This window comes from Ciconia boyciana, chromosome 8 (genome assembly GCF_034638445.1).
Source record: "Ciconia boyciana chromosome 8, ASM3463844v1, whole genome shotgun sequence".
NCBI classification, from domain to species: domain Eukaryota; kingdom Metazoa; phylum Chordata; class Aves; order Ciconiiformes; family Ciconiidae; genus Ciconia; species Ciconia boyciana.
The window spans coordinates 18,062,292-18,075,090 of record NC_132941.1 but is presented as its reverse complement, the minus strand read 5'-3'; the positions used below and the strand labels follow the sequence as shown (position 1 = coordinate 18,075,090).

At 38.8% G+C, this 12,799-nt stretch overlaps 1 protein-coding gene across 12 annotated transcripts in view; it reads left to right on the top strand.

Moving 5' to 3' along the window:
* Positions 1-12,799, top strand: part of APBA2 (amyloid beta precursor protein binding family A member 2) — a 110,364-nt gene that overhangs the window by 56,367 nt on the left and 41,198 nt on the right. For all 12 annotated transcript variants that reach the window (XR_012043886.1, XM_072870827.1, XM_072870829.1 and 9 more), the window contains one exon: positions 7,724-8,730. Coding sequence is in view for 11 of the 12 variants with exons in the window: in XM_072870827.1 (XP_072726928.1) it covers positions 7,762-8,730 (969 nt within the window). In the remaining variant the exon portion in view is untranslated. The remainder of the gene's footprint in view (positions 1-7,723; positions 8,731-12,799) is intronic.

Genomic DNA, 12,799 nt, shown 5'->3' with positions numbered 1-12,799 from the left:
AAAAATCAGATCTAAGCTGCTAAAAATTAATAATTTTTGTACCCAGACACTTCCTTACTTGAAAGTATTCTTTATGGTATATTTTCACAAATAGGTGAAGCCATTTAATTGGATTATAAATAACAAACCAACTCCAACTGAGACATCAAGTCACAGAGACTAGAGCCTAGCACTACCACATGTCTAGATTTCTCAGGTGTCTTTGGTGATCCTCCCCAAAAGGTGGTTTTGTTTTTTTTTTTTGGGGGGGGGGCAGCGGCTGTGGACATTGGCCATCTCTAAGACTTGCAGGTTCAAACAGCACCCCTGAATCATCTGTCGCCACAAAAATCCCAGAGAAACAGGCATTTTGGGATATGCTGGACCTGTTGAGCATGCATTGAGCAAAAGACATGCATGCATTTGACTATATTTGCATGTATTATTTGTGTTTGACTATATTTGCATGTATAGATCTGCAGGTACATGCAGATCTAACATCCTGGACATAAAAGTACCAGTTCTGCTTATGTCCTAGTAAAGAACTGAAACTTCTGTCCTAGGTCTTTCCCCTCCCTGAAATAACAGGTTGTGGTTTTTCGGAGTTTTTTGTTTTAAATTCAAAAGGGTTGGACATTTTTAACAGGCCTGGCTAATAATTAGTGTCAGGCTGTGCCAGCCTTACTCAGAGAAACACTTCTCAATTTAATAAAATTGAGATGCCACTCAGAACAGCACAACATGACCCTAATTTAATTACATTGTGGTAGTTCTGATTGTAGGACACAGTGTTGTTTCCATATACAGATGCTAGAAGATTAGTGTTACACAGGCTCACTCTACGTATGGGGGATCAACATCCCCAGTCCTCATTTGCTTTATGCCCTTCTACCTTTCCTTCATTAGAGATATTGTGCTCCTTCTGAAATCAGTGTCCACATGCTTAGTCTGCTGTGAGTTACACAGGTGGATCAGGGTTCCTTTAGAAGAGTTGGCAGGTTATCCTGTGCTGCTTCTGGAGCTCTGCATGATGAATTCTCATGGTTTGTAGAGTCAGATCTACTGAAAAATGAACATGAAGTTAATGCAGTTTGGCCTTGGGGAATCAGATGACTGCAGAATCTGACATAGTCATGGCAGGCTCATGTTCTGTTATCTGCTTATTAAAAATTCTAATTCTAGTTCAGTCACAATTCATCTCAGCTGACTTAGCAGATGGGAGTCTATTAAGTCTTCTGTAATGAAAGCCTACTGAGAAATACTATTAGTTTGATATTAAAATTGTTTTGAAGAAATTGAAGTTAGATTTTTTTCCCACTTTAACTCATCTGCTTATTGGAAAAGAGTCTGGTATAATTATTGTAAAGTCCTGCCATCATGAATTTTCTGATGCAGTTCTGTTGAAAAATACTATTATCTCAGTTACAGTTGAACTGAGTAACTTGGTAAATAGAGCAGTTCTAAACATATGTCCATGTTGAAAGGGTTGGGTGTTTTTTTACAGCATTTATTGATTATGAATGTGTAGGGCTAACATATATAATAGCTTCAGTCAGCAGTGCATTGAAAACACAGCTCAGTATCAGAGAAGCAAGCCTGTAGGCCATACGTGCTATAATGTAGCATTACAATAAATTGCTTATGGAAGATGCAAGTGGAACAATGCTTATGTTGCACTTACGTCTGAAGATGACTGATAAAGGTTAGAGAGGTATATCTTTTTAGAACCAATTTAAGAGCAGCTAGATTGTACTGGATATTTGGGGAAAATAGCGGTTATTGAACAATTTCAGGGAAGCAAAACTTGGGTGGGAATTTTGTCAAAAGTGACAAAGGGTACGGATATTTGAAGTGTGGGAGAAAGGAGACTGAGAAGATGAAGAAAGGAACCTGGGGAGGAGTAAGCACAGGAAAGAGGCCTTGCAAGATAAAGTGAGTATATCAAATTGAGGCCAGTAACACTCTTAGGTTCACCTATAGGTTGCAAAAGCAGGGCTCAAAAGATCATTTGACTGTAGATAAGCATGCAATAGTACATGTTTGTTGCCAAAAGAAGCTAACAACCCCCCCCAACCCACAATCCCCTCAGATCACTATGCACATTAAATAAAAAACTGTCAGAGAGCTTGTTTTGTTCCCATTAGAATGCTCTTCAACTTGTGAATCAAGTACATATGTAAAGCAGTTCTTTAAACACAGCCAGGAATATTATACTGGGTATTTCGCTTTATCAACATGTTTACAATTGTGTACCATTTCCCATTTTTTATGCTAATTTAATTGGTCTCTCTCCATGAGAAAAAGGTAGTGAAGGTGTCTTTCTACACAGGTGAAAAGATGTAGGAGTGTTAAGTTCCATAAACCCTCTCTGCAGCTGTCTGGGATTAAGTGCAAGGAATTCAGGAGAAAGCTAATGACTCTGTAATGAGCACTGATTAGAATAAATTCCAGCTGTAAGCCAGTAGTCCTCTTCCTAGGAGCAGCAGAGATTGGTTCCCCTATGCATACTCCTTTTTACTGACACATAGAAATGCAGTATGTGTTTTCTGGAGATTGATTTCCTCTCAACATTGAGCTGAGGCAGGGAAACTTAAGAAAAATAAAGCAAAACCATTATTGAAAGCAGAACATTTTTATTGAGAACCCCGTGTAACTTGGCTGCTTAATCACTGATCTTGACAACACTGATGGAGCTTTAGTGGTGCAGTGTACAACACAAATCAGCATTTGCCTGTCTCGGCAAGATAAAATTACTGAATCCTGAGAAGAGTAAAGAAGGATACAGCACTGACCCCCCCATGTTCTCAGGAACACTTCGTTTCCCCCCAGTCAGAAGTTGAAAAACACACTTGGAGTGATATAGAAGTTTGACCTAACTCTCCACTATCAAGGAGGGAGCTGAGATATCAGAAGTAGGATGGAGTCTTAACACCAAGCAGGGGAAATGACCTGTTGACTCAGTTGAAGTCTTTATTCATAAAGTGCCTCTGGATCCAGCAAATCATTACTCCTTTCTTCACTTCATTGGACAGGAGTGAGGACATTGGAGTAGTGTTAGATAGAAATCCAGTATTTTCTCCAATTTCAAGAGCATTCTTAGTAACTGATATTTGAATATTAGCTATGTAGCCTTCTAACATCATAGATTTCTTGAGAAAATTGGGAAAAATATTAATCCCTGCAGCAGGTGACTCAGAAGGCTTCTGCACAGTAGACTGAATAGCAGAACATGTGGTAAAAAATCTGGTATCTATTGCATTTCTCAAAAAAAATCCAAGTTCTTTTTGTTCTTTTAAAATCTGAATACATTGGGTTCAGTTAATTGTCATCCACATAGATAAACTAACATCTCTATAGGTGAGGAGACAGAAGAGTTTGGACCTGTGGCCATCAGGAACTAGCACCTTGCTGTGTGACATGAGACAACTTAGAAAAAGCCTAGAACGATTTTAGGTCTTAAAAGATTCACGTTATGCTAAGCCTAATGTAAGACTAAAGTATTTTTCTAGGAAGCCTGAGATATATTTTGAAACGGTGGAAGAAAACTAGGCTACCTTGGCTGTTTTAATATTTGAGTTAAAATACAGCTGTTTGTTTCCTTGACAGAAATGTATGTACAGCTCCATAAGGAGAAATTCTCAGACTTGTGTTTGAAAACTGTTTAGTAATTCAGATGTGTCAGTACAGTTGTAGAAGTTACATTTCATAGTTGAAGATGGTATAATCAGTGCACATTCAGTCCGCAATTCAGAGGCTGTAAATAATAAATTCTGCCTTTTTATTTTAATGTGATCAGTACTTGGTTTCCTAAAAAGTAGTGCCTGACTGAGAAGATGGCAAAGCTAAGGAGACCAACTAGAATTGTAATTGTTGTGCAGAGATTGCTTTGCAACTTCAGTTTCCATAGCATTAAGATCAGCCTTACCTCTTATTGAAAAATCAGGCTTATTTTACCTCCATTGGGAACATGCGCCTCAATTTCAACACACAGGGGTAAAGCACTGTCTTCAGGCATGGCCTCAGACTGAATTAACTGAAAACCAGTTTCCTATGTCCTTCTTGTATGTCAGTGCTAGACATGCTTGAGAGGAATTTCTTTCTCTATTTCTTATCACCTATGCTCTAAAAAGTTTCCAGTCTGCCACTATTTATTTGAATTTCTTCCTTCACAGTCCCTCCCATAGTGCATATGCTGGACTTTCACATGCTACTGTTGGGGGAGAACTGCAGCTGCTGTCATTAATGCTGCCCAGCTGATAACCATTTTCTTAGAGCCCTCAGAGCCCCTAACCTGGCCATGTCCCCACAGCTGTTGTAGCTGCCATGCATCAGCCATCCCTCCGTTTCTAGTCTCATGCCCTGTCTAGCCACTGGCTTTTGGCTTTCAGAGTATGTACAAATGGCTTCCTGTGACATGCACTATTATACAATATCTAGCATGCAGCGGATTTTCTTGCAGGTAAGTAACATCTATGAACATTCAACTACTGGAATTTATAAAAGGATATCACTGCAGTGATACCACTTAAGGGAGTTTCAGGGCCTGGATACTAAACAAAGATTCTTAGAGGTGGGTGGAAAACCTCCATTACACTGTCTGGCTAAAAAAAAGGGTTCTCATCTCCATATGCTTTAGGAAAATGTGAATCATGAGTTTCAAACTGTGCTTGTGTTACGTGCTTTGTGCTTCTTTATCTTCAGCTACACTGTAGTGACTTCTGTGCAGGGTCTACTGCAGTGTAAATTGATTAAGTCTTGTAAGTCTGCTAGTTCTTTTAATGGTGAGAAGGTGCAAGTAATCACTGGGGAGGTTTTGCCTTCTCCTCTGATTTTCTCATTTAAACTTCCCTTCAGATATACTATTTACTTCAAAGCTTTCTATCAAGACTAATTCTGCAAGGTATCAATAACTAAGAAGAACTTCACATACTGGATTCCTTTTGTGTCTCCTCCTGTGACTAACATGCATCTCTGCTTTGTATGCTAGAATCTAGAATCCCTGTTTCAGGGAGAGCTTAGATTTGCCATGTGGTGCGATTGCACTAATCCATAGATGCATCAGATTCCTGGATTTATCACAAACTAAGGTTTGGGGTTTTCCTTGTGATATCAGAAATTCTGCAGGCATATCTATGACATCTTAAGTTACAGTGCCAGGATATTTTTGATAAATTCATAATGCTCAAAATTCATAAATTCATAATTCATATAAAAATTCATCTCTATATAGCTCCTCTGATCCTCTAGCTCCATGCTAGTTTTATTGCTCTATGTGTGCACACAAGACTTAGGAAACTGGTTATGTCAAAATGATCATGTGGTTGGCTGAAATACCTTTGTTATATGCATATAGTAAAGCATGCAGTTGCGTGGAGCATTTCAGAAGCCTGTGTCTGAGCTCAGTTCACACCAATTAAGTAACTGCACAGGTCAAGCTTATCGTAAGCATACAACAATGAAATACATAGAGAAACATATATACTGAAAGGACGTTGTTTCCCCCATCCAAATCATGTACAGTGGATCACACTTGTCAAGCCTGTCTAGAATTAGCCGTTTCTTTATTTTGACTGTTTTTGATACAGTTTATATAATCTCTGCTTATTTATTTAGAATCCAGTATTTAGACAAAAATATGTAATTTAAAGTAGCACAAATATTTAGTGGGAAGAATTAATGAGCTTTTATCGTAAGTGTGTCTTTTTTCCTAGCATATAGATTAAATTGTTTGAAAAACAATCTTGCAGAGGGATCTAGATAGATTGGAGTGTTGGGCTATGATTAATGGTGTGAAATTTAACAAGTCAAAATGCCGGATTCTGCACCTGGGACAGAGTCATGCCAGGCACAAGTATAAATTGGGAGTGGAGTGGCTGGAGAGCAGCCCCGCAGAAAGGGTTCTGGGGGTGCTGGTTGACAGCAGGCTCAGATGAGTCAGCAGCATGCCCTGGCAGCCAAGAGGGCAAATGGCATCCTGGGGTGCATCAAACAGTATAACCAGCCTGTCAGAAGAGGTGATTATCCTGCTCTATTCAGCCCTGATGCAGCCTCACCTGGAGTACTGTGTGCAGTTCTTGGCCCCACAATTTAAGGTGTCGTGGTTTAACCCCAGCCAGCAACTAAGCACCACACAGCTGCTCGCTCACTCCCCCCCAGGTGGGATGGGGGAGAGAATTACAAGAGTAAAAGTGAGAAAACTTGTGGATTGAGATAAGGACAGTTTAATAGGTAAAGCAAAAGCCGCACACGCAAGCAAAGCAAAGCAAGGAATTCCTTCACTCCTTTCCATGGGCAGGCAGGTGTTCAGCCATCTCCAGGAAAGCAGGGCTCCATCATGCGTAATGGTTACTTGGGAAGACAAACGCCATCCTCCTAATGTCCCCCCCTTCCTTCTTCTTCCTCAGCTTTATATACTGAGCATGATGTCATATGGTGTGGGATATCCCTTTGGTCAGTTTGGGTCAGCTGTCCCAGCTGTGTCCCCTCCCAGCTTCTTGTGCACCTGGCAGAACATGGGAAGCTGAAAAGTCCTTGACTAGTATAAGCTCTACTTAGCAACAACTAAAACATCCCTGTGTTATCAACACTATTTTCAGCACAAATACAAAACAGCCCCATACTAGCTACTATAAAGAAAATTAACTCTATCCCAGCCAAAACCAGCACACAGGGTCCTTGAACATGTCCAGAGCAGGGCAACAAAGCTGGTGAAAGGGCTGGAAGGAGTGTCCTATGAGAAACAGCAAAGGACTTTGGGTTTGTCTAGTTTGGAGAAAAGGAGGCTGAGGGGTGACCTCATTGCTCTCCACAGCTTCCTGAGGAGGGGAAGTGGAGGGAGGTGGTGATCTCTTCTCCCTGGTATCCAGTGATAGGACTTCTGGTAATAGTTCAAAGCTGCTCCAGGGGAGGCTTAGACTGGACGTTAGGAAGCATTTCTTTATTGAGAGGGTGGTCAAGCACTGGAACAGGCTTCCTAGAGGAGGTGGTCAATGCCCCAAGCCTGTCAGTGTTTAAGAGGCATTTGGACAATGCCCTTAATAACATGCTTTAACTTGGTCAGCTCTGAATTGGTCAGGTAGTTGGACTAGATGATCATTGTAGGTCCCTTCCAACTGAAATAGTCTGTTCTATTCTAAAAACAGTGTTTGGTTTAACAATGGGAGATACTTAATGGCATCTAGCTAGTAAGAGCTAATAAACCAGTGAGTGATTTTTTTTAATAACTTTTTTAATAGCAGTGCATTATCCTTTAGTGCCCTATGTGACTGCCAAGTTAATAGAATTATTTTCCTTTAGTTTTGGTAAGAGCAGGTCAGATTCTAAACATATGCTTTCAGTACACATTAAAGAAATGCCTAAGCTGAAAATTGAAAAGAGCTCCTGTTTACTGCATAGCAATCAAAGCATGACCCCTTACTGGCAAGAAAAAGAAATAGAAAACTAATTTCAAGGTTCAGGATTAACTCTCTGTCAAATTGGCAGAAGAGATACTATACTAGAATACTTTTAGCATAAATGTAGAACCTTCTTTTTATTTGTTCTTTTCAGTGTGCAAGTTATTACTTTGATTTCATGGTTCCGTAACATGAGCATTTTAAAAAAGTTAGCTGTCTGTGAATCTGGTTTAAGTATCTACAAACACATCCTTTTTACCAAATAAATCTATCAGTTTGTTTCCTATTAACATCACTGATCTCTACTGATGACCTTTTCCTGAATGTGTGTTTTTCCATCTTCCCTACAGTCATTGCTTAGAAATGATTGTCATATAAGGAGTTGGCTATGGCAAACAGGAAACGGCAAAGCACTACAGCCAGCATGCTGGATCACAGAGTGAGAGCTTGCCCTACTTCATCTCACAACAGGGAGCCTGAAAATGAAGAAAGTGACCTTCCTATTGAAGATTATGCAGCAAAGGAGGCAGAACTAGCAACTGTCAGACAAGGTAGTCCTACACCTGTGGAACATGAGTGCAATGATCATAGTGGAGATGGTGACTCCAGCTCTGACTATGTGAATAATACCTCTGAGGAAGAGGATTATGATGAAGGCTTGCCAGAAGAAGAGGAGGGGATCACATACTACATTAGATACTGTCCAGAGGATGACAGTTACCTGGAAGGAATGGACTGCAATGGGGAGGAGTATGCTCCCCATGAAGAACATCATGTTGAAACAGATGAATGTCAGGAAGCTGTAGAAGAATGGGCTGAAGGTAAAATTCAGCACCAAGATGAAAATGAGGTGACAGACAGGCAAGAGTGGCAGGAAGGTCAAGATAACAGCATTCAGATTTTGGAGGATGAAGTGTCATCTTTGGAAATTCAAGACCAAGAAGAAAACATACAGTATTGTCAAAGTGAAGGTGGCTATCCAGACTATTACCCAGCAGAGGCTAATGGAAACTTGCAGGGAATATCACCATACCATTCTAGAAAAGAGGATGCAGAGCTGGAAGAGCAGGAAGAGGACATTGACCAGATTGTAGCAGAAATTAAAATGAGTATGAGCATGAGCAGTATTAATAGTACAACAGAAATGAGTCCAGAGCACACTGGGACTGAAAACATGGCACATGACTATAAAGAGACTTGTTCAAAGGGAGAAGCTGTTCACAGTGCTAACAGGCATGAGGGGAGGCCAAAGTCACTGAATATCCCATCTGCCGCTAAGCACAGTGGAGATGTGCCTAGAGGTTTTAAAGCAAAGTCAAGAACCCCAGAGGACAGACAGAAGTGGCCACAAGAGCAGGTATGATGTTTTCTGTTTAACCAGACTGTCAGAGGCATTATGCAAATGTTATATTAGTTATTTATTCCAAACAGAATTAGAGAGCAATATTTTTACTTTTTTACTCTGTATTGCATTCACAGCTACATAATCACATTGCATGTTTAGAAAAAGGTGCTGAATGTAGTCAGTTTAGGTAGAGAGCTAGGAAAGAGGTTTTGCAGAGAACAGACAATTCTAAGTAAAACAAGGTATTCCAGATATATGGGGCAAAACTATTTTATTTACGCTATTTTTATTCTGCAGTGACACAGTAGATAAACTTAAAACTGGGGTCAGCATTGAAATAGTTGAAGGTTTTTTTCCATTAAGGGCTCCTGTTCCATTGCCTTAGTGGGTGATTACTTTTAGTTTCTTTTGTTTTTAATAGAACATATGCCAAGGCTAGATACTGCATATATTAAAAACAACTGCAAGAAGTGCCTGTATATTGCTGTGTTTTTGTACTAGCTGGGCATATCTTGACCTTGGCAAGAAGGAAGAAATAGGAGCTTTACTTGTACCAAAAATCCCGTTAAGCAGTTTTACCACAAGAATGGTGTAGATGTTAATTTAAACCATGCATGATCTTTTCTTGTTCTAACGTTGAGTGCCAGAAAAAAGAATCTGGGAACGAAGCTCAAGCTTTTCTAGAGGAACAGAGGTGTGAGCTAGTCTTCTTTTTTAAAGTTTCAAATTGAATGTGCTTACTTCCTTATAGAGGGACATCTAATTCCCTTTGCTCTAAGGTCACTGTAAAGCTTTGACTTCGCGTCTATGAAGTTATATGAAGCTGAATATTAGTTATCTTCTGCAATGAACAGAGATCTACCTAAAAGAGGTAAAACATGTATTTAGATGACAGACTAGTAAGGATAAGTGAATTATTTTGCCTTATCTTTAATTGAAATGTTTTATTAAACTTCAGAGGTATAAGTTTCCTGTTTCAGCTTTATCAAATCTATAAATATTATGATTTTCTATAGTTAAGTGCCCCACAGTTAAACAGTTTAACCTAGATGATTCCATTAAAAACAGACATTAAAATATATCAATTCCTCTGAAAAACAGTAAAAGGAAATCAAGTGTTTCAGTATATGCTGACGAAACAGGTTGACCTTTATTATAATTGTGAACAAAAATCTTAGGGGGATATTTTCAGATTTCCTATATGTACAGCAAGTTTTCAATATTCATTTCTACATTCTGTTTTCAGAAGTATAATTAGAACCAATTCGTGTAACTTACTATATTCAGTGCCTTACTGCCAGCACAGAAGTTCTAGCTTGTGTGAATAAGCTTGATGATCTTGAATGGTTTGAATAGTTACTAGGTATTGGCTAGGAGCAGAGAAGTCTAGTTAGCATGTTTTAGACTAATGATGAACTAGGTCTTTCTGGTACAGTACATCAGTAGCTGCTACTGGGAGGATTGCTGCTTGTAAGTTTTGAAAGTATTTGCAGAATGAAAGAGAAGAGGAGCTCTTGAATCAGAAGAATTCACTAACTTTCTATATGCCTGAATAAGGAATTGTTGGGGTTTTTTTCCCCTGATCGCCAATTCAAAACAGACTTTCATTTCAACATCTTTTTGTAGTCTTTCAAAGTTTATTTAGCAGAGGTTGAGTTGAATTGCATTGTATCTTTATTATTCTTGCCAGACTGCTAACAACTGGAGGTTTTGTAACACCAGGATATTGACATAACTGCCACTGGTGTGAAAATAAACAAAGGGACCTAAGTATTTCTGAGTTGCCTGTCTAAGCTTTGATTGTTACTTCCAGTCAGTCTTGGGCCAATGCCTTAATCTCTTTTAATAATGGAGGAAGTGCTGCTGTGATAGGTGGCCACTGGCTGGCACATAGCCATTGAGTTTCTACAATCACTCTTCATAAAAACCACAAACTATTGTCTAATGGATAGAGCATTAAACAGTACACAATATTTCATTTCTTCAAATATGAAGAGAGAAAGGAAAGTAGTTTCTCAGACAGAGATACAGCAGTACAGGTATCCATTTCAGTTCAGCATGAAGGGATAAACAAACTGGGTGACAAGACATGCATTTAATTTGTGAGAAAGGAGACAGGACAAAGCTGCTGTGGGCATCTTTATTGAAGAGAAGAGCACATAGGCCTCCAAGGCATAAAGGTGTGAAGCAGCATTTCTTACAGAGATACAGAGGCTCACAAATGGAAACATGAAGAGATTCTCCCCTCTGCCACCCCAAGCCTCCAGGAATATAAAAGAAAGATTAAAAAGCAAGTTAAATATCTTTGGCAAGCATTACTTGAATGTGGTTATCACAACAAGACTGGTCTTATCTTGCTGTGTTCTGTTCACCTACTGCAGGTTGCTTATCATCCTCAGCTTTATCTAAAAATCAGGCTCATTGTGAGGGCATTAGAATAAGAGTACAGTATCCATTTCTGCCAAAGTGAGTTTTATTCTTAATAGGTCCCTAAACGTCCTTAACATGAGGTGTGGCTGGACCTTTAACATAAATATTGGACCTCAAAGAATTTAGATAAAGTGGAGAGCATTTTCTTCTGGAGCATTCAATTCTTTTAATATTTACTATAAGACATCTAAGGGATAGATGCAGTTAGTGTGTTGTGTAAATGAACCTGTTGTCTCATTTGTGAAACTGAGGTAGTCATTATTTTAATTACAATAATTACAGTTCTTACATAGTGAAAGGAGAAAAACCCAAGGCCATTGTCAGTAGATTTGCATGCCAAACTTATTGTTTGCAGAGAATTTGTTTGGAAGATCCTTGGTTTTGTCATCTTGCTAAAAGATTTCAGTTACTGTAATCATGCATTACACAGTACAAAATATGGTGAGAGGGATGACACAGAAGCATACATATAGCATAAGGAACACTCTTCCCCCAATTCTTTAAGTAAATGTAGATTTGAATGCTTTTAAGTTAAACCAAGATACTATGTGTATGTCAGTTCTTGTAAACAATAAGGAAACAGGAATGTGCATTTTGTAGTTTTATGCACATACTGTGCTTCTCTCCTTCTTTCCTGCCTCCCATAGGTGGTAATACTGCTGCATAAAAGTTTCGGGTTAGTTAACAGTAACTGATAAACAATATGTTTTTACATACCTTTAAAAATATACAGTTTTTAATTCTTAGCCCATGATAAATGCTAGCAATTGTCTTGCATACAAAATGTTAAATAACCAATAGACAAATGCAATTTTAAAGGTTCCAGTTGCTAGGTTTGCTTTCAGCAATTAATCACCAGAGAACAGTAGTCACTTCTAAGAAAGACCCAACAATCTACAGAGGATGGAAGACAAAGTAAGCATCTCATATTACTTTCAGTGTGGGTCAGTCTCCAGTCTTAAATATACACACTCACCCTTGAAAACTTTGGGGATATATGAGCTTGCTTGTATGAGCCTTTATTTGTAAATACCTCTAGGGAAGTGCAGAAGAGGATTTGCACTAGACAAGCCTGAGGGAAACCTAGAATACATTGAGAGTGTATATTTGCTCTAACTCACTGCTTAGCACAACTTTTATTTCTTGCAGGTTTTCCATGCTTACATTATTTAAGAAAGGCATTACATCTATGCATTGAAACGGAATATTTTGGGCATTTTATGACATAACTCAAGTTTAACAACTTCCTCAAGCTACGAGTTTCCCCCACCTCCATTTGACATCTTAGTCATCTCAGACTGAGTCATTTGTCAATGTATCTGACACATGAAGAAATTTTCTTTTTTGCTTATAATTTCATTTTATATGTTTCAGCTTCATGCAGAGAAGTCAAATATGGTCAGACACCCTATTGATATAATTCTGAATTATCACAGTTTTTATTGTAAAATAATTAACTGACTTAGGTATGTGGGTGGAGTAAGGAGGAAGAAGAACTGAATGGCTCATTCAACTGATACTAGCATACAGTATGACCATAAATTTTAAATTGATGTGGTGTTCCTGTGCAAAAGTAGTTGCTGTTGAGTTGAATTTTTTTTCTTTTTGGAATGCTATTATATTTGCATACCTTCAAGTTTAGCTAGAAGAT